Source organism: Rhodnius prolixus, unplaced genomic scaffold (assembly GCF_049639745.1).
Source record: "Rhodnius prolixus isolate KJV_2025 unplaced genomic scaffold, Rpr scaffold_5, whole genome shotgun sequence".
NCBI classification, from domain to species: Eukaryota; Metazoa; Arthropoda; class Insecta; order Hemiptera; family Reduviidae; genus Rhodnius; species Rhodnius prolixus.
Window position 1 is genome coordinate 28,093,625 of NW_027411624.1, and position 20,184 is coordinate 28,113,808.

The window sequence follows — 20,184 nt, forward strand, 5'->3', positions numbered from 1 at the left end:
TTGGTGGAAGTTGGTCACGTGATGCACTGCATTCTTGATCACTCATGGTTACTTAATCATACTGTCCAGAGAACTCAGATCATCTCTCACAACATTCGTATAACAACAGCTGATCTTGTATAAGCACTAGTTTGTAGAATTTACATTTTACACTTTAATCTGCACATTAGAAGTTTGTGCTTGTAAATATATTTGTATAGTTAAAATGTAAATGGTTTTTCTGTTTGTTTTTACGTTTCTGTTTTATCTGAATCATTTGGCAACCATTTTTTTTTAACCCAAATCAGCTTAAAAAACCACGAAAATTGTAAATTTTTGAAAATGAGCTTCCTATTGTAAGTGTCGGTTATTTAATATTTTACTTTAAATTTATGCTGTTTTCAGTTAAATTGCCGTAATCTATTAACTTTTTGTACTTAGTAACTTGCTAAACGATTTTTTTTTCCTTTATTAAGTCTTAGAGCTTTTGTTTTAGTGGAAGCCGATCCTCTAAAACTTTCAAACCAAAGAAAAATATCCCTGAGGGAACTCATCAGTATGACTTGATGAAACATGCTGCTGCTACATTGGGGTCTGGAAATCTTCGATTGGCAGTTTTGCTTCCTGAAGGTGAAGATCTTAACGAATGGGTTGCCGTTAATAGTAAGTTAAATGAAGTGACTTTCATTATTAAATTTCTGTATCACTTTTTCATTTTTTATTGTTTTCTTTCTTTCGGCTGCCTGTAGTGCTACAGTGAAAAGTAAATTTATGTTAAGTTGGTTTATTGATCACCACTATTGTTTTGATGTTAACTTTCATACTTTTCACTACAAGTTTAATTGCTATTGTTTTCTAAATTTATTATACGTAGTCATTATCAGTTCTCATAAACAGCAAAAACTTCACCCTTTGTGTATTTTTTAAAAATTATTTTAACAAAAAAAGCTTTACTTCCACTTCATTCTTTTAAAGTAGTTGGCGTTTTAGTTGTATGATAGAAGTAGTTGAGTAGATTTTTCAATTGCTCTGAGTTCTGAAAACTTAGACCGAAGATAGTTTTTATACTTCTAATTCTTACTGCCCTATTGACCTTTCGTCTGCTAGAAGATGCCCTTTACTTCATGAAAATGTTAGCAGTTGATATTTAGGTTTATTATAATATTTTGTTGGAACCATGTGTATTTCTTAAAACGAAATTTGACCTATATTTCATGATCAATGATATACTATGATGTATTGCAAGTATTCTTGTATGAGGATTCTTTTTACTGAAACTTTTTATTGAAAAATAATTTTTCGTTAACTTAGTTACTTCCTTAAATCCTGATTCAATCAGGTAAATTCTCTAAAGTCAACTCAGTTTGAACCATACTTTTCCACTAATAATAACAGATGATTCATAACATTTAAGCTTATTGGAAGGTTATTGATTTCTTTGTCTAACTGTATGTAAACAAATTTATTTATATTTAATACGTTCATAGATATTTTTGGTTGCAGCTGTGGATTTTTTTAACCAGATAAACATGTTGTACGGTACGATCACTGAATTCTGCACTGAAGATAGCTGTCCGATTATGTCGGCTGGTCCAAAATATGAATATCATTGGGCAGATGGACATACAGTTAAGAAACCAATTAAGTGTTCAGCTCCAAAATATATTGATTATCTTATGACTTGGGTTCAAGATCAGTTGGATGATGAAACATTGTTCCCGTCCAAGATTGGTGTGTAAATTTTAAAGGAATTAAATAGTTTGTAAAAAAAAGGCGTTGAAAAACCAATAATAATTTCAATTTTTTTTTTTCTTGATAGGCGTGCCTTTTCCAAAGAATTTCCAGTCTATAGCGAAGACAATATTAAAAAGGCTGTTTCGAGTGTACGCTCATATATATCATCAACATTTCTCAGAAGTTGTTTCGCTTGGTGAGGAAGCTCATCTTAATACGTCGTTCAAACATTTTATTTTTTTTGTTCAAGTAAGTTTTATTTTAATTTACAAAAACAGTGAAAAAATAATTATCAGATGCTAATTTATACAGAAAAGAAGTGACTAAAGTACTTTGGTTCAGTCTCATTAATAAAATTATTGTCTTGCATCGTTAAAAAAAGAAAAGTTTTAATACCAAAAGTAATGAATTGATTTCTCAAATCAACTCATCTCACTAAAACGTTGGTGTACCCATAATAGTATCCATTTTTATTTTTTCAATAGCAGATATTTTTTTTTTTTTTTACATAAATCTGAAGCAATTTTAAGTATATTTTTTCAGTGAAAATTGATTTCAAGTATGTTGTGTTGGTGTCGAAACATTTTAAGTTTTTATATTTTCATCTTGGTATTTAATTTTGTGAAACAATTATTTTTTATTTATCTGTTATGTTCGAAGATTAGGTAGAATCATCAGAATTATTTTCGGCAAAATCGTTAAAAAACAAAAAAAAAATTAATTCAGTAAAGTTGCCCTTTTTGACGATTTTGAAGCAGAAGCGACAGGAATGCCATCTTTGAGCCTACTTTGCTTTTAATGTTTTGATATATTTTGTTCGCCCACGCATGCGTTCACTATATTACAAAGCTTTTTTTAAGTTCAAGGCATCTTCTCATAACATGTATTTCTGGGAAAAACTAAATTTCAATAAGTAATACGATTGTGTACTGGGTATAAGAAATATAAAAAAGATGTGCAGTGTAAATGTTAAGGTAATAATTCCTTTCTAATTGTTTTATTACAGGAATTTAGCTTGATTGATAGACGAGAATTAGCTCCATTACAAGAACTTATTGAAAAATTGACTGCAAAAGATGGTCGATGAAAGGTATTTTTTTAATTATTAAAAAAAAAATCCATTGAGTCAAAGATCTTTTGAAAAAAGATTTCTGAAACAATAAAATATAATTTAATGTTCCTTCCAAATTCAGCGTTAATTATGTGTCGGAAAAAAAAGAAAAAAGATGTACACATAATTTTTCTGTGTTTTGAGTGGTAAAAAAAAATTATGTAGGTGTAAAAATAATATTTAGTCATTGAAATTAATAGAGTGTGGAATGATTAAAACTAATCAGTAGCCAAAAAGCAAGCCTTGTGTGAAAGTCTGCAATCGCCTTAACACATTGATAATAATTACAAAATTTCGCCCACAAAAAAGAATTTTTGCAAACTTTTTCTTTAACGTTTGTATGATGCACTCTAAAAAAATTCTTATTGTGCAAAAAAACGAACAACCCAATTGCTATTTTTTAGATCGAAAGAAAAACCTCGATAAATTGAAACTTGTTTCTCCTGATTTTTTCTCTCTAGAATTTCGAAATTGTTTCTAAGTGAAATTCACATCATTATGTATTGAATTTTAAGTTATGCTAACAGTATAAACTGGCTTGATCATTTTTGGCAGTTTCTTCCCATAGAATTTTCTACAATTATTACTAGATTCCTGAAGGTTAGATTGACTTATCCATTTCTGCCATGTTGGTATCACTCCATTGAAATGTAACCATCAGCGCCTACTGTATGTCATGGGATTCTACCAAAACTGAGGGTGATCTCTAGCGATTGTCTGCAGTATTTGCCCGAATATGCAGAACTTTATTTATTTACAAAGAACTATAGTTTTACATTTCTTATCGAGCAATGAAAATTGAGTAGTAATTTTGGAAAAAATGATACTTCTTTTTCTGAGGGGTTCTGAGACCGCATCGAGTTAAAACAAGTACTAGCTATGTTAGATCTTAAGCTAATAATATATGAGGATACGATTGGATTCTTTCTTGGTCTACCACCAAATTTCTGCCCAAGTTGTTGTCACAGATTGTAAAAGAAATTGATTGAAATTTAATGAAGGATGAATTTGAATTTTATTAATTAATTTATTGCAATTATATGCGCTTAAAAAAAACATATTTGCTACACAGGCCGTTGGTTACAAGGGGGGACCAGTGTTCTTGAGCACAGGTTAGAAACAATAGATGAAAATACAATTATCCCTTTCTTATGCCAGAAAATTACATCTGACATCCCAGAAAATCATCCAGAACTTTCGTACACTGGATTTTGAACGGCTTCCCCTTCGTTGAAATCTTTTTTTTTTGCTGCAATATTTGAAAATAATTATTGATAATGTTTTTAAAAAAAACCGCAAAAGTTGTGTAACTAAAGGGAACAAAATACCATATAGTATTAAAAAAAAACTGAAAATACCCCCCTTTCCACTAATAAAATGTGAAGGTGCGTTTTATTTTGTACAAATGATGGATCTTTTATTAGATATCGATAGCAAGATTAGTTTATTATTGCCCTGATACATTTTTTTTGTTCATTTTATTTAAAAGTGATTATTAAACAATCATTGTTTATATAATTTATTGATTATATTGCTTTTATTATTTGTTTTAAAAATATTTATTATAAAACTATTAATAAATAGTACTATTTAGCTTCATATACATAATTACTAGTTTGTCACAATGTCAATAATTAATGAAAGCACTGCTCAGTCGTATATTTAGCTGGCACTTTGTATTGCACAAAGTAAAATTTAAATAATAAAGCTAGTAGTAATCAAGAAGTACTTATGCTTTTCTGTGTAAAAACAAAAACAAACTTTATTCTTTTAATAATAATTGTTTTTCCAATCAGGGTATTTATTTATAATTGTATAAAATTTGATTTTAATTTATTGACTACCTTATTTTTAACAAAAATACATAGTTTTATTACTTTAAAAGCCAGTATTTGATTTTAAGTTTTTCTTATTATTTTTTTCTAGTTATATTTTTGTGAAAATAGTTTGATTTTATCATTTATATATTTCATTTTTTTTTGCAAAATCGTGTAATTTTTTTTTTGTTGTTGCCTATTTTAAATACAACGATATAGAAGAAATAATTAAGTTATATATAGTATAGATACATGACTGAACATATCGAAATTATTGAAATCTTCATTATGAGTGTTTAAATCTGGGCTGTGGAATTAAATTTAGTAAACATAAATCCCTTCCAAGTTCCCTTATAAATTTTCACTTTCATTTCGAAAATGTATAAAAAATATTGTTATTGTAATCTTTTTATGTAGATTGTTATTTATTATGTAGATTGTAGATCAAAATGCGAATTCGTGCAGATTAATTCTTTACTAAATGTGTAAAGTAGAAATGTAATTCGACCTGAAGTCATTTTCATGATTGAAAGTTCCGATTAACGAATTTAATCTTAAACTAATACTTATTTGTGTGTCCTTAAAAGAATGTGTATAAAAGAACCGGACTATACCAAATTTTACCTTATGCACAAAGGTAAATAAATAGGCGCCTCTAAGGTTATATATAAATATGTATACTTCAAACCATATTAACAAAAACAGATTAGAAGTTTCATAATATTTCAATATTCGGTAAAATGAGTTTGATATTTGAAAATTCTAAAAACAACTACTTTGATATATTTTTATAAATGCAGAAAGATAATTAAATAATTATTGCTAATTTTATATTAAAACTGTCCGGTAGGACAGTTGTATAAGGGTTGATCGTCAAAAAACTGCACGAAAAAGCGTAACGTTGAAAAACACCCAACTTTGACAATTTTTTTCTCTTTTTCTATAAAAGATAAAATTCCCAAATTTTCTTTAAAATATAGGGCAAACCCTCCTTTATAATATATATATGCGTTAGACGAGCTTATGATGTTCGTATCACTTCGTTGATTACCACAATATCATAAGTGCAGGTAACTGTAGGCCGAGATATACGGATCGTCACGCTATCCGAATTGCATTTGAGATCATAGTTTTAACGTTTTTTTTCAACAATCCATTCATGCGATCTAATTGACCTATTGCCTTCTATTTCGGTCTTTAGAAGAGATCCACGTTACTCCTCACTACCATTCAGTATTCTTTAACATGCTTCTCACATTTGGAGCTCTCCAAGCCTTGAAAGCAGCCAGAAAATATATTTCATTTTCTTTATTATATCTCTCTGTTGTTTCCCTAACAGCTAGCTGCATTCAGAAATGTCAGTGATCTCTTTCGTGGTGAATCATGGCCAAATTCCCACAGTCTTAGAACTTTCTTTCCAAACAAATCATTTGCCTCCTGCCTGGAATCTTGAGACCAATATCTGCAAACCTAGCCAAAATTCAAAACTCATGCGATTAAGATATATTACTTATATTAAATATTACTATCCTATTAAATTGCTTCGACTGCCTTGGTTCCACAGGCCAGATTAAAGCAATATATTCTGCACATTATTTATGTAAAAAAAAAAAATTGGACTTACCGTTGCTATTGTTTCATTAAAAAAAAAAAATCTAACTTAAATATTAATTAACATCATTTCTCCTCACATTTGGGGATTTTATTTTTTTTAAATTAGTCCTAATTAGGGTTATATCTTATAAAATTAGGGATTTTCTGCAAAAATCATTTGGTCTAATTGTATGTGTTCTTGTTCTCAGTTTTCAGATATAGAAACCCATTAAAACATATTTGCTAAGATTTCTGTCTTTCAAAACTATAGAAAACTGATACTAAAAATTGTTATTCAAAAAAAACAAACCCATAACTATTTTTGAAAATATTTTCATTTTATTTTTTACGACTGACGATATTTTTTATACCTAATATTGATGTAAAAATTTAAATTATGTAGCAAAATGAAAAAATGTAGTCTTTCTGCAAGAGGATTATTACTAAGAAAATATTTTTGTTTGTGATATATTATTGTAAGGGTCAGAATTTTTAATTTATAATTGAAGGATCATTCAAAATTTCCTTAACTTTTTTTTATTTTTTTAAGCCACGCAATCACCATATTTCATTCTGTTAATTTTGTTTCTTGTTAACATTAATCGGCAATGGTTTACATAATTAAAATATAATACAGTCAACCCTCCTATAACGCGGTGAGTGCGTACCGCGTTATATGGAAACCGCGCTATAAGAAACTCAGATTTAACTGTACAAACCAGGCTAATTCGTAGCGCGTTGTATGGAAACCATCTACCGCGTTGTATGGAAACCGTGCTATAAGAAACTCAGAATTAGTACAAACCACATCATTCGTACCGCGTTATATGTAGACCAATAAATACAAAAGACAAGATAAATTATAATATATTTTTATTGAATTGAAGAGTTCATATAAGGAAATGATAAAAAAAAAAATGAAACAAAAATTGAAAGGAATATAGAAATAAAAATATTTAAATAAACTATTAGATATTTTTAATTATAACAGTTAAAAAGGTTATAGTGTTACCTTATAGAAATTTAAAATGGATTCTAGTGATTCCTGTTTAGTTTTTTTTTTTAGTTAATAACCCTAATGGTTACAGAAAAAATATAATATTTAACTCGAGTATAAAGTATTTTCCTCACACTCGGCAATTTGCACTTGCACTCGCCTCGCTTCGCTGAAGAAGAATATTACTTGCAGTATTGTGTAATATTGTCCAATTATAAACCACAAATAAACCGTTTGAGTGCCACGGAGCGATTTTGCGCTTCTTCGCTGTCGCTAGAACAGTGCCAGCAAAAAATTTCTAGAAAAAATTGGTCACCAACGAAACGTACTGTAAAAGAGCTCTGAGACGACTGAAACCGATGTCGTAAACGGCTAAGAGATAAGCTTGAATGTTTATATAAACATATCCAGTTTAAATCATTCATTGGGTGCACGGAAAGAACTACTGATGGGACGTTATTGAACGGAAACCGCGCTGTAAGAGTACCGCGTTATAGGAGGGCTGTCGCAATTTCAGCTCCGCGTTAAATGGAAACCGCGTTCTGAGAGTACCGCCGTTATAGGAGGGTTGACTGTATTTAAATTAAATTAAATTGAATGCGCGATCTCAAGTTATTATTTACAAATAAGTGAAACCAATTTTCAGAATTATGTGAATTAAAAATTAATACTTCTCTCTCTCAAAGTAAAACTTTTCTTTGTTTTCAATGGAAAAGTCATTATTAATTTTCTTTTAGTCAATTTAATATCTTATCATTGGTGTAATTAAATCTGGCATACGATTAAAAAAATGCTTTTATATGTTTGCTTTTTTCTTTATTAGTTGTTATTAATTGAATGTAAACTGGGATTTTTGTCATGTTATATCTCGATATTTTTTCGCTACTTTATTTTATTTATAAAAGAAATAAAGGGAAAAAGTAAAAAAATGTTCCATATATATGTTTTTGTATATACCTATATTATTATAAATTTTACATGTTAATAAAAAAAATTTGTTGATTGCGTAGATTTTTTTTATTACGTTCCTAACAAATGTAAGGCAAAATGCACTCTACTCCCTGTGTTGATAACGCCGAACATTACAGACTGCCTTGTCGATTTAATCTGGCAGTTAAAGGACATTTGTGATATTAGACCTGTGGCACTTGTAGGTTAGAGGAGATAATGCACAAAAATGACTGGTGAAAAAGTCGTGGACCTTGTAAAAGGACGTTTTTTTCTTAGAAGGACTACAGGGCACAATCAGCCTCTCTAGGCTACAGTCCCTGTTGATCAACACTTAAACCCATAGTCTAATTTACAGTTAGTAGATCTGTTATCTGTTCTACATGTGCTCTCTGCAATACAGGTGTAATAGAAAATATAGTCCATCTTCTGGGTAAGTGTCCCGTACTCCAGGAATTTAGAATCAGATGGCTAGGAGAAAATTATTTATCTTATGAAGAGGTGATAAATTATTTGCATGGTGACTACGGCTGGGACAATTTGTATGAATACACAAGGAGAGCCTGGAGTTACAGATTATATTTAATTTCACATTTCAATTTGAATTTTTTCATTTTATACTGTTAAGTTTTCTTTTAGTTTGTGAGAGTCAACTTGTCGGACGGACTACGGTCCATGTACAAGTGTTTTTTGTACATAAATCCAAAATCATTGTATTGTTTCAAAAATAAACACATTATTAATATTATTTACTCCAACCTTGTAGATAAATTAAATTATCTGCATTTAAGATTTGCGTAAGTTCAAATTACCGTAATTGCAATACTTAGAAGAAAGATGTAAGCAGAGCTCCCTCTTTCCAAGATCTTGTTTGTTAATTTTTGCATCAAGAGTTTTTAAAGGAAAATAAATATATATATTTATAATTGGGGGAAATGCCGATATTGCTGGTACAGTGAAGAAAATTCTTAGATCTTTCTGAAATGTCCGGTCACTTATTGATTGAAAAGTGCTCTTAGTTTGAAGGACAGGAAATGGAAGGTCGTGCCAGAATCCCATAATACTAGATGTAAAACTCGATATTAGGCTAATATGAACTTCTCACACAACACAGAAAAGTTATTTTTTTCTATTAAAGGGTTTAAAAAAAATAATGTTTTCTAGTTTTCCTACGAAAGTAATATCTAAGATGATGGTACCGTAGGGTAACTTCTCTCCTAAAGCTTATCACACTAATGTTATAGTTCAGATTTTCTGACTGTAGCAAAATTATGCAGAATTAAATTTTATTTTAATTTGTTTAGATTTTTTTTCAGTCTTCCTAAAGCACACGTAATCACTTTATTAGATAGAACTACTGTAAAGATACTCGTCTGACAACAGCGGAACCCGGTTTATAAATGGGTTTTTCCATGCATCAAAAAATTCATTGGTTGTTGGACAAGAATACGAAACACACTATTATAAATTAGAAATGTACCTCTAAGCGAGCAAGAATTGTTGAGCTACATGTTTTGGTCTGAACCACAGAACAAAATTCAAAATGTAGAGATTCAAAATAATGAGTTTATATTATTTAGACAAAGGACAAACTGTTAAAAGAGGATTTTGTTTTTTACAAATCAAAATGAAGTTGGTGTAGTTAGGTTACACATCACATTCACTTGGTATTTATCGCTTTCATTTTTTATTTCTTTCCTTCAGGATTTTTACATTTTATATAATAATTTGATTATATTTTTTAATTCATTTATTTACATACTCTTTCTTTCCTTAGAATGGAAGAGGGAGGTGATTCCAGATCAGATTAGAATATAAGCAATAATCTTTTAATTTAATTAACTTTAGGCCCTCTGTGAAACATATTCGATTTTGATGTTCTTCTAGATGTTGGAGAGTTTTTACATTCTTATCAAACTTTTCAAAATTATATTTCAGGTGGAGACGAGCTTTTTGAGGTTTCCTTTATTCTTACACATATGCTTGGGTTGATTTTTTTTTTAACGCTTGTTCTTGGCTTTTGATTTTTTTTTTAAATAAAATTCGTTCACTAGTAGCTTCTTCCTACATTGTTACCTCATCAGTACAACGTAAGATGGTGGGTTCCAAACTTTCCATTGTCTACCAATTATGAATTGTTACCCCTCCTGCATATTTGTAACTGTTTAACTTTATAAATGCTCTTCTTACATTACTTTAACCAAATAGCAGTAACAACCTATTAGAAAGCCGCATTAATCGCCATTACTGCCTAGACAATCACAGAATTTTTCAGATGCTGCTGGGGCCTAGCTGAAGTCGCTAAGACTGGTAACTACGTGAAATAACCGTGAGCTGTGCCACGTTGCGGTATATATAATAATGATCATATGTGTTAAAAAGCTGCCACTAACAGAGTAGAAAAGATGGTCACCTCCATTAGTAAGGATAATGTTTTTGAAGAAATTAGAAGGTATTACTAGGGCAGGCGTTGGGCTTCCTTATAGACCCAAAGAAACGACTCCTATTTAACCTTCCGAGAGCAGAGCTTGCTTTAAGCTCATCACTAGTCATAACTTTCTTCAAAATCATCTCTATACAACTAACTGCTGATTCGAGCCCAATACAACGCCCGTTGTACAATAACATCCGTATAAATTTCCGCCTTACAATATATTCATCCATATGACAGCCATTCTGAATGACTGAGTATACTGGGCTGCTACCAGAAAGGCCTGCAGTCGACATAGGCGAAAAATACAATTAATTTAAAGAATCAATGTTAAAGTTTAAGTTTTTAACAAAAAAATATTTTGTGGCTCCACGAAGTATCTACGTAATATTTACAATTTTCTGGCTTGTCTCCTCTTTGTTCTGTTTTGGTTTTGTAGCCACTTTAGGAACAGGATGTATCTAAATATATAAAAAGTGGCATTTCTGATAAAAGCTGCCTTTAAAGTTGTAGAGAATTGTCTGCTGACTAATATCGCAAACTTAACGACACTTAATCAGAACTAGGTTACCTAAGTATTTATTGCAATGATAAGAGAATTTTACAAATCACGATTCTAATTATTAGAAAAAGCCGAGTGAGGATTTCACAGCAATGAACTGCCAATTCTTTAAAACTCTTTACAGCACGTTTGCAAAGAATGGTAAGCCTTTAAAGTAAGGATTTTACTAGAGCTAAGATGTTTTTAGGTATAGGATGAAAGAAGATAAAGAGGGGATAAACTGACTAAGAGATGTGATGTCGCAGTCAGAGAAACATGTCATGGAGAAATGCAGTTCTGTGTCCCCAAAGCGATACTGGCCATCCGGCTCTGACTAAATGTCACTGACTTTATTCCACTAACCTAAATTTATGTTTTCAGTTTTTTTTGGGGAGAAAATGGTAGAAATATTCTTTAGAACTTTGGTATAAACATACATAACATATTTTTGTTCTCATAACAAAGTTAAGCTGTATCTTAGAAAAACTGTGTTTGTAGTTTGAGTATGTGTGAATCTTGCAAAAATCTCTTTTCGTTTTTAACTTTTAAACTTATCAAACATCAAATTAATGACATAAAAAAAGATAATCTTTTTAAGTAAAGGTGTTCCATGGAAATGATAAGGTCTGGCATTTACGATTCTACAATATATTAGCAGGTATACATTAAGATACTAGAGCGTGGCTGCTCCACTATTTTGAGTAGCCTGCAACACAGCTTTCTGATCAGTCTGAAGGACATATCTAAATCTTAGAGTAAGTGTGGATAGGTCTTACAGAGCATGTAATCAAGGTAATGAAGGCTAGTTACTCTCAAAATATATGATGTTTAATTATTACAGAGAATCAACTATAATTGATTCCCCTTGAAGGGACACGCTGCTAAGATCGATTTCCAATCGTTCGAGAGAGCCACACCTTAATTGGGGTACGATTCCTCTCTAACGGAACCTTGGCATTGCTATTATCTTTTGTTGTCTCATCCCAAAGTGCTCCCTAAACTATTCTTCGTAACAGAAAGTACACTTGACACATAGTCCTTCTTTTTTTTCTAGAAAGACAATCATTGGTGGCTCTATAGCGTACGGTTGGGCGCTTGCCACTACCCTTAAAGGCAATAATGGTGGCACATCTCAGCTATCTCTTTCTTACATCTCACATTCTGCCGATTTTCTTCAAGTTTAGAAATTCAGTTCCACTTTGATTCTTATTATCTTAAAAGAAAAGGGAAGATAGTGCAACATACTAATGGCATTTCAAAGAAAAACCTAACCATCCTTGTCTCTCAGAATTGCTCTAATCAGAACTTGTTAGAAAATGTTTTAAATAAAAATTGTATTGCAAATTTAAACATTATTGTTTATAATTATTATTATTGATTATATTATATATTACATTAAATTGTATTTTATTAATTATATTTAATTGTAATTGAGTGATGGCCCGTATTGTAAATATATCTAAATAAATTCATTACATTTATTACAAGAGAAAATTTTAAAAACTGAAATAAAGGATCAGTAGGCTGATTCTTTCGGTTGATCGTTTTGATACAAAAATTTGAGACACATATGTATACCGCTTTTGAAAACCACTTTCTCTTTGTGGAGACCTTAAGACAGATATTTCCGTTGAAATCTAAAAATTTCCACAATTTTTCTTAACTCTTCTTATTAGTAGTTTAAGAGGTATTAAAAAATTGTAGAGGAAAAAAGCGCGATCAGTACTAATAGGAGGACAGCGATGGGAGTGGGGTGCAGTTGGACACTCCAGTAGGAGGTTTGGTCGGCGTTTCAAGTCATAGTTTTCAGTACATGTGCGCCACTGTTTGTGATTAGATCGTCAGAAAGGAGTCATTGAGTTCGTAACAGAGAACGTGTTTCGTTTTATTTTTACAGTGTTTTGCCGTATTACTATGTGCATTTAAAAATAATCATTAAGTAATATTTATGTACATATAATTGGTAATAATGGAAGAAGTGACGCGAAGTGGATCGACTAGGAGAGCCAGATTGGGACGTCGCTTATCTAGGCGTCTTTCTTTGGTTACCAAGGTGCCCAATCTTCTAGGAGCTAGACTTAGGCAGGAATTCGGTTCCAGAGATTCCCTGAGGCAAGCCAGTCTTTACAAACAACCTGGGAAGAGGCTACTTGACATTACTGTCATTGCACCAGACAAGAGTCAAAGAATTGTGAGTAGAATTAATTATTATAAAAAATCGTTATCACTACAGCTTTGCTTTGTTTTATTCTAGTTTGTATTTAACTATGGATTAATAGTTGAAGATTTTTTTTTATTGCTAATGATATTGGAAACTACGTCTTGTGATTATTCATACTTTAGGTCCTGATAGCCGGTTTGCCTAATATGGATCGTAATTTCAGAGATAAAACGCGTAAAGTTACTGGCAAAAAAATAAGAGTAAATAAATGTTGCTGTTGAAAGTTTGAATTATATATCATCTTTAATAAATTAATAAAAGTCAATATTTTCTCTCCCTAGGAGCTTCTTATATCTCACTATCCAGTGATGGATAATATTGCTTATAAGGGAACACTGTCCAGGAGCCGGTGTGCTCTGAAAAGGCTCCTGATGGCTTCATCTTTTGACGCGTCTTAAATTAAAATAATATAACAATAATTTGCTAAGGGAAGGGATTAGCTGTGTGGTCAGTGAATACTGGATTCCAACGCGGAGATCACGGGTTCGAATCCAGTGGCCCTTAGATTTTTTCTTCCTAGGAGCTGTTCGGTGATGGACTATGTAGTCTGTAACGAGAGAACACTGTCCGGAGACCTGTAGTTCACTGAAACAGGGCCCCTGGCAGAGGTTACGCCAAATAAAATAAAGAATAAAAATAATAACAATCAGAGAAGTGAAAAATCTCAACTCTTCTCTAGTAATTAAATGTTGAGTTATTCGAGCCAGTTTAGTTGGAAATGTTGATATTTTAGAGAATTTAAAAAAAAACAGTTGCTAACTGTAGATATACGTTTTACAAATGTAATTAGAAAATTACTAGACATTAAAACTACAACTCAAGAAGTCAATGCTGTTCTGTACTTGTGAGATTGTCAAATTAAAGTGAACTCTGCTTGCAAATTTTTATTCGTGCACTTCCAAAATAATACAATCGTCTACGCTTCTCATAGATGTTGAAAGCTTCCTCGACGACTGTTAGGCAAAATGATGGGTTTTAGTTTTGAACGGTGTAGTTCTGGAATTAGGATTAATAGACAACATAATATAGTGATTAGAAATAAATTTTGTAGGTTCCTGTTTTGCCATTTTTTGTTGTTGTTGTTGTTGTTTTAATTAGGTAGTCAGTAAATTTAGCATTCAATAGAAATGAAACCTTATTGAGATTTTAAATAAAACTTTATTCTCTGCAGTGTAACTAATCTTATTGAAAACATATTTAATTTAATACAAAATATATGAATTAATTTATTTACTTTTTTATTTTATTTTATATTTTATTTATTTATGCTAGATTTTTTCTGAAGAACATGTGTTTGATAATACTAAATCTTCGAGCTAATTACAGTTTATAGATAGTTTACTTTCACTGGGACACGCTTTCTTGCAGCCGTATGGTTAAGCTTTGCCTACAAATGAGATAATATGCACACTGTAATGTGTGCACTGTTGGAGATTTCAAATAATAATTAATTTACTTAATAAATATCTTTTTAATTATTTTTCTTGCTAAAACATCAGAGCATTCCTTTTATTAGTAATTCTAATTAACTTCCTGCTTAAAAGGAACTAAGTTTATATAGTTTTTAAAATAATTTTCAGGTTTATTTATTAAATTGGGATTGAATTATTAATGTTTAGCGTAAACGAAGTTCCTTCCAGTTTATATCTAATTATTAGATGTACATTAAAAGAGTTTTGTTTAGGAGTGGCTGTAAGTGTATGAATGAGCTAGAGTTAGCCAATAAGGGTGGGTTAACTTAAGCAAATCAATCCAATATAGGCTCTGTGAACCTTTTGTTATGATTAATAACAAATATGTTGCTAAATTTCTGAGTCTGGAGAAAATTTATGCAACCAGAATTACGAATTTACTGAATGGACTATTCATTTTTTTACTTTTTTTTAAAAGGAGAAATTCTTTTTTTAAGGAATTCAAAGAATTGGGTGGTAGAAAGTGACATTTCCTTTTAATGAGCAATCTCGAGGATGGTAGTAACAGAAAATTTTATGAGTGATCACTTCGTATTTCTTTTAACTGTGAAATGGATTTAAGCCACTTATGAACATTTTAGTCAATTCTGAATAAGAAATTGTTAAAGTGCAAAGGAATAAAATTTAAAATCTTCAGGTGTCTTCAAGTTTCTTGATAATGGATGTACTATTAAATTAAGTATATACACAAAACAACTTCTTACATTTAATGATATGGCTGGTGCATTAATAGAAGACGATCCATTTATCAATATCGACAAGTAACAACTTTCACCTCATTCATTATTTTTATTACTCCATAATTCTCCAGCATATTTGATACAGATGTCTAATATTAATGTGGATTTTGGTAACACAAGCACTGAAAGTGGTAAATATCGATTAAAAGTAGTGATCTTACTGAATTATTTATTGCTTCTTCTATCATTTTGTATTTTCTATAGTTCCAAGTGTAATTAAAATAACTTCAGGTCATGTTTTACAATTCAACCAAAGAATTCACTTTCTCTTATCCATGTAAGAGCTAACACAGCATTGAAGGAGGAATCACTCGCTTAGCTCCGTTTTATTGCTAATAGGGAAATCTGAATTTATCGATCAAATTTCGTTGAATCATAAATATTACTTTACTGACAGAATATATCTGTTTATTGATCTCCTAATAAGCGATTTTCGATGATTTTTATTCAACATAGAATGGGCACTGTATACTATTTATAGTTCTAATGCCCTATCTCTTTTATGTGTAACATTTTTTTTGAGAGAAAAATTCATTTTAGAATAACTCTGAGTACTATTTCTTGTTCGATGAGACGGCACGGTAGTAGCTTCGTTGATGGCAGTGGTTCTTAACCAAGTAATTCCTGACGTAGGACAAAGGTAGAGCAGTGGGACTTCTTGAAAAAACACCAGAAGAAGTGGAGGTTTCATATCGACTATTGAGGAGGTTCTTGGCCAGACCATGACTATTGTGCTTAATTTCAGCAGGTCTTGGATCTGCTACCTAATCCAGGTGCTGAAATGACATGCTACTCTGACGTATCACCAATTTAATTCCGGTTTTAACATTCACCAATCTGTGAAGCTTGTGGTGTGTCTAACGAAGCCACACTCCATTTTGTAGAGAATTTTTAGCGCTTATGCTAGTACCAGATTTTTTGGGGGTAACGGTTTTTCTTCTTGAGATTTTCATTTTTGATAAGTTTTGCGAGCTATCTAAGTTCATTAAAAGCCCTGGGAGACAAAACTGCCAACTTCCCCAGCTTACCCACCTTTCTGATCAGGGAAAGAATTCTATCCAATCCTTGGTACCCTCTTCAAAAATAATGGGTGGACGGAGAACAGGAGGCACTACTTGCTTGCATTCCTTCCCTTATGGGTGCCGCCCTTCTGCGCAATCACGGCCAATCAGAAATACTATTTCATTTCCCACCTTATTTGTTTCCTTTCGAAACCATTTCTGGTAAACTATCAATTGACATACTTCTAAGATCCATCTTGAAACTAATACTGACAACTTTTTCTTTTTGCTGACTCTGTTCCCGTTCTTTACATTTCCTGCTGGAACAAATAATTCTTTACTCTATCTTGTCTAGTTAATTATTTCATCTTAGTGGCAATCCAGGTTCTTGCGTTATGTAAAAGGATCCCTTTAATATTGTACGTAGTACTCCTATTAGAAATATCTGTTCCACAACGTTTGTATGCAGCTTTTCTCGCGTGTACGCTTCCTTATTCGCTTCAAAATACTAACCTATCCATCCAATCTTATACACTTTTTCTTCTATCTATGAAATAACAAAAACAATAGTTCTAAACAAAAAGTGTCCCCAAAAAAATGTATTTATCTTTACAATTAAGTGGGGCTTACATTGAATTTACGAAGTGGAATGGAATTATATGCTATATTTACTACATCTAGTTCTTTAGTGGACTACATTCGAACAAACAGTGTAATAACGGTGATTTTTCAATATCCGAACTGCTATTTTTTGTTGAGAAAGTCGCTGCGTAATGTCGTAAACACCTTGTCAGGGTTAATTCCAAACCAGTTTTTTTTTGCAATAGGAAGACTTCATAACAACAGATGAAAATCGGAAATAGAAGTGTTTTCTATTTAAGATTGCAAAGAACATCTACAATTTTAATAATTTTTTTATTTGTAAAAAAAAAAACCTTGAATTATAAAAGAGAATTAGTTGCAAGTCAAGATGAAATGACACTTTGTTGTAATCACAATTTCCTCAATGAAAATAGTTTCCATTGAAGTACGTTTTGGAAAAAGTAATGTTTTTTTTCCCTTGAAGTGTGGTTCTCAATGGTTATAGAACTTTATAGAGCTTGCTGAATACATTTCACTTCAGCAAAACACTAACATAACAAAAATTAACAAAGTACCTCTATTGGGAGAACTGTAAATGTATTAAGAACATAAAACAAGTTGCCAGTTTCATTATTGTATTTATAAAAATCAATTAGTTTTATTTTTACTAAAATCATTAGATTTAAATATTCATTTAAAACCTGTGCATAACTTTTAAATTTCTGTTAAATGGTGTTTGATGTTACTCACAAACTTCTATTAGAAAATTTGGTCAAATGAACGACATTGCAACTGCACATTGCCTGCTCTGTTTTCAAGTTTTTCCATTAGTTGACTAATGCCCCCCCCCCAAAAAAAAACAAATGCAACGTTATTATTGTTTATTAATCTTGTCAACAAAAATCCTTTGAGAGAATTCTCATATTTTTAAAAGCAGAGTTAGTGTCTACACCAGATTTTTTTGTATCATTATTGTTTATGTAATGTAATATGTAACGGGTTATGGCATATCGTAACGTGTTCAGTTTCAGTTTGTAGAGTTCCTCTTAGAAGAATTTTAATGCAAACATAATTGTTCTGATTTTAATTAATATAGATAATTGTGGTGAATTAATTAATAGCAGGTTGTGTAAACATTTCATTATAATAAGGGAACAGAGTGTAATTAGGCCAGTGCAATATTGTGAGGATTTTAGAATAATATTAACAATTAAATTCCATGGTTCGTAGAATTGTCCCATGCGCTTTCTAAAAACATCCTTAGGAAAGAAGGCTTGGAACTGATTAGTTTTATCTTTCTGTTATCTATTAGAAGGGCCGCCAAAGATATGATTCATCAAACAAAATCGTCACAATTTGAACTTCTCTAATAGTTGTTCTGTAATTTGTAAATGAAATTAAGCTTTTGTAACGTAGTCACTAATTATTGAAGTAATATTTTATTTGCTGATTAGATTGCTGTGGATATTATTGTTTAGGTAAGATAGATTTATACAATTTTTATCGTCCACCGCTCTCTAGGCAACATTTTTGTCATTTAACGAAAATGCTTCTTTTTATTTTTATTTTGTTGACCTCTTTAGTTACTTACTGTAACGATATGTTCAGATGTTCACTGAGAATTTAGGCTACAATTTTCAGGTTTCAATTTTGTTTACCTTTTCTATGTTTTCACCACCTGTTTATTTTATAGCCGTTAGTTCTTTTTCTATCCTTTTCAGGAGAAACGTTTTGAGTGTCAATGAGAGTTAACTCTGACAGCAAGCGATATTTGATGTGATATTTAAGACTGATACACAAAACACAGCTGGAAGATGAAGTATGATTTTCCGTTCTGATTCAAAAGTTTGGAAATAAAAGACTGCTAATGATCAGATTGCCATTATTGATTTTTTTGAAGTTTGACTCAAAAATGTTCTATAAATTCCATAAACTAAGCTTAGTGCAATTTAGTTCTTTAATTCGGAAACATTTTTCTCGAAGAATAATTTAATGAGATTTTGGGACATGTGTAATCCGACTTCTCTGAAATTAAAATTGCTCTCAAATGAAGAAGTCAATCTAAGCAAATTCTAGGGATAGGGGTCCTTTTTGGTATGAAAATTCGTAAATAAAGCTTTAACATTTCTTCCCCATACATCTTCCACTAATGGGAAAGGCTACTTTCTCTGAGGTAGCACCCGGCACAGTTACCCCTGTGCTATTCTATTCGGCTCAAGTCGTTTAACGCCTTTGTTTGACGTAGTTTGAGCAGAAAAATAATGCTGGAGCCGTGAGGTCCTAAGAGCCCATTACAGCTACAGTGGTCCGGTGATGACAGTGTTGAATGTAATGAGAATTTAAACGCTGTCTTTGTGCCGGCAGTGCCCTCCATGAGTCCCCAGGTGACCTTAGTTAGTAATATGCCATAAATTAAAAGAATAATAAATAAACCGATATAATAAAATAGGTCAAACACATAATTACATTCTTATTCCATTTTTCACATCCACATTGTTATGCAAAATTTTACTTTCTGTTTTTTAATTAAATATTTTATTAATATCTTTTATTTATGGATTGAATTTTATTTAGATTTTGGCATTCATATTTTTGCATGGTTACTCCTTATTCTACTGACCCGATAGTTTATTACTTTCTCTATCATAATTTGGATATCACCAAAGTTTCAAAATTGAATTTGTGATTATTTTGTCTTAAATGGTTTTCCTATTTCTTTCATTACGATAAAACTAAGAGATAAATTAGCAGACGTGGACTTGCAACGAAATTCAAATTTGAGGATTCATAAGAACTATAACATGACTGCCTTTTTTTTTAAAACAAATTTACTCCAGGACTGGGAATCTGCCATAAACTAGAACTGTTGGGAATATCTCTTTACTAAATTGATGTTCAAGTTTCAATTCACTCTAAACATAACAACTCTTATTTGAAAATTATAGTCTTCTGGGGGAAAATAATTGCATCAATACATTAATAAAATCAAGTTCCATGTTATTAGTGAGATAGAGCGC

The 20,184-nt window shown here is 31.2% G+C and overlaps 2 protein-coding genes across 6 annotated transcripts in view; both read left to right on the forward strand.

Moving 5' to 3' along the window:
• Positions 1-79: 79 nt before the first annotated feature.
• On the forward strand, positions 80-19,035 carry mats (MOB kinase activator-like 1). 5 transcript variants are annotated; one of them, XM_074136921.1, is made up of 6 exons: positions 80-335; positions 476-642; positions 1,483-1,710; positions 1,799-1,962; positions 2,720-2,803; positions 18,889-19,035. In XM_074136921.1, the coding sequence occupies exons 1-5, from the start codon at positions 322-324 to the stop codon at positions 2,798-2,800; spliced, it is 654 nt and encodes a 217-aa protein (XP_073993022.1). In that variant the 5' UTR covers positions 80-321; the 3' UTR covers positions 2,801-2,803; positions 18,889-19,035. The 5 variants fall into 5 exon arrangements, with proteins under 5 accessions (XP_073993022.1, XP_073993021.1, XP_073993019.1 ...); XM_074136920.1 differs by lacking the exon at positions 18,889-19,035 and adding an exon at positions 8,583-8,601; XM_074136918.1 differs by lacking the exon at positions 18,889-19,035 and adding an exon at positions 3,897-8,236.
• Positions 12,957-20,184, forward strand: part of LOC141458643 (rho GTPase-activating protein 20-like) — a 626,814-nt gene continuing 619,586 nt past the window's right edge. Inside the window, exon 1 of the mRNA XM_074136906.1 lies at positions 12,957-13,342. Within this exon, the coding sequence (XP_073993007.1) occupies positions 13,121-13,342 (222 nt within the window). The 5' untranslated portion in view covers positions 12,957-13,120. The remainder of the gene's footprint in view (positions 13,343-20,184) is intronic.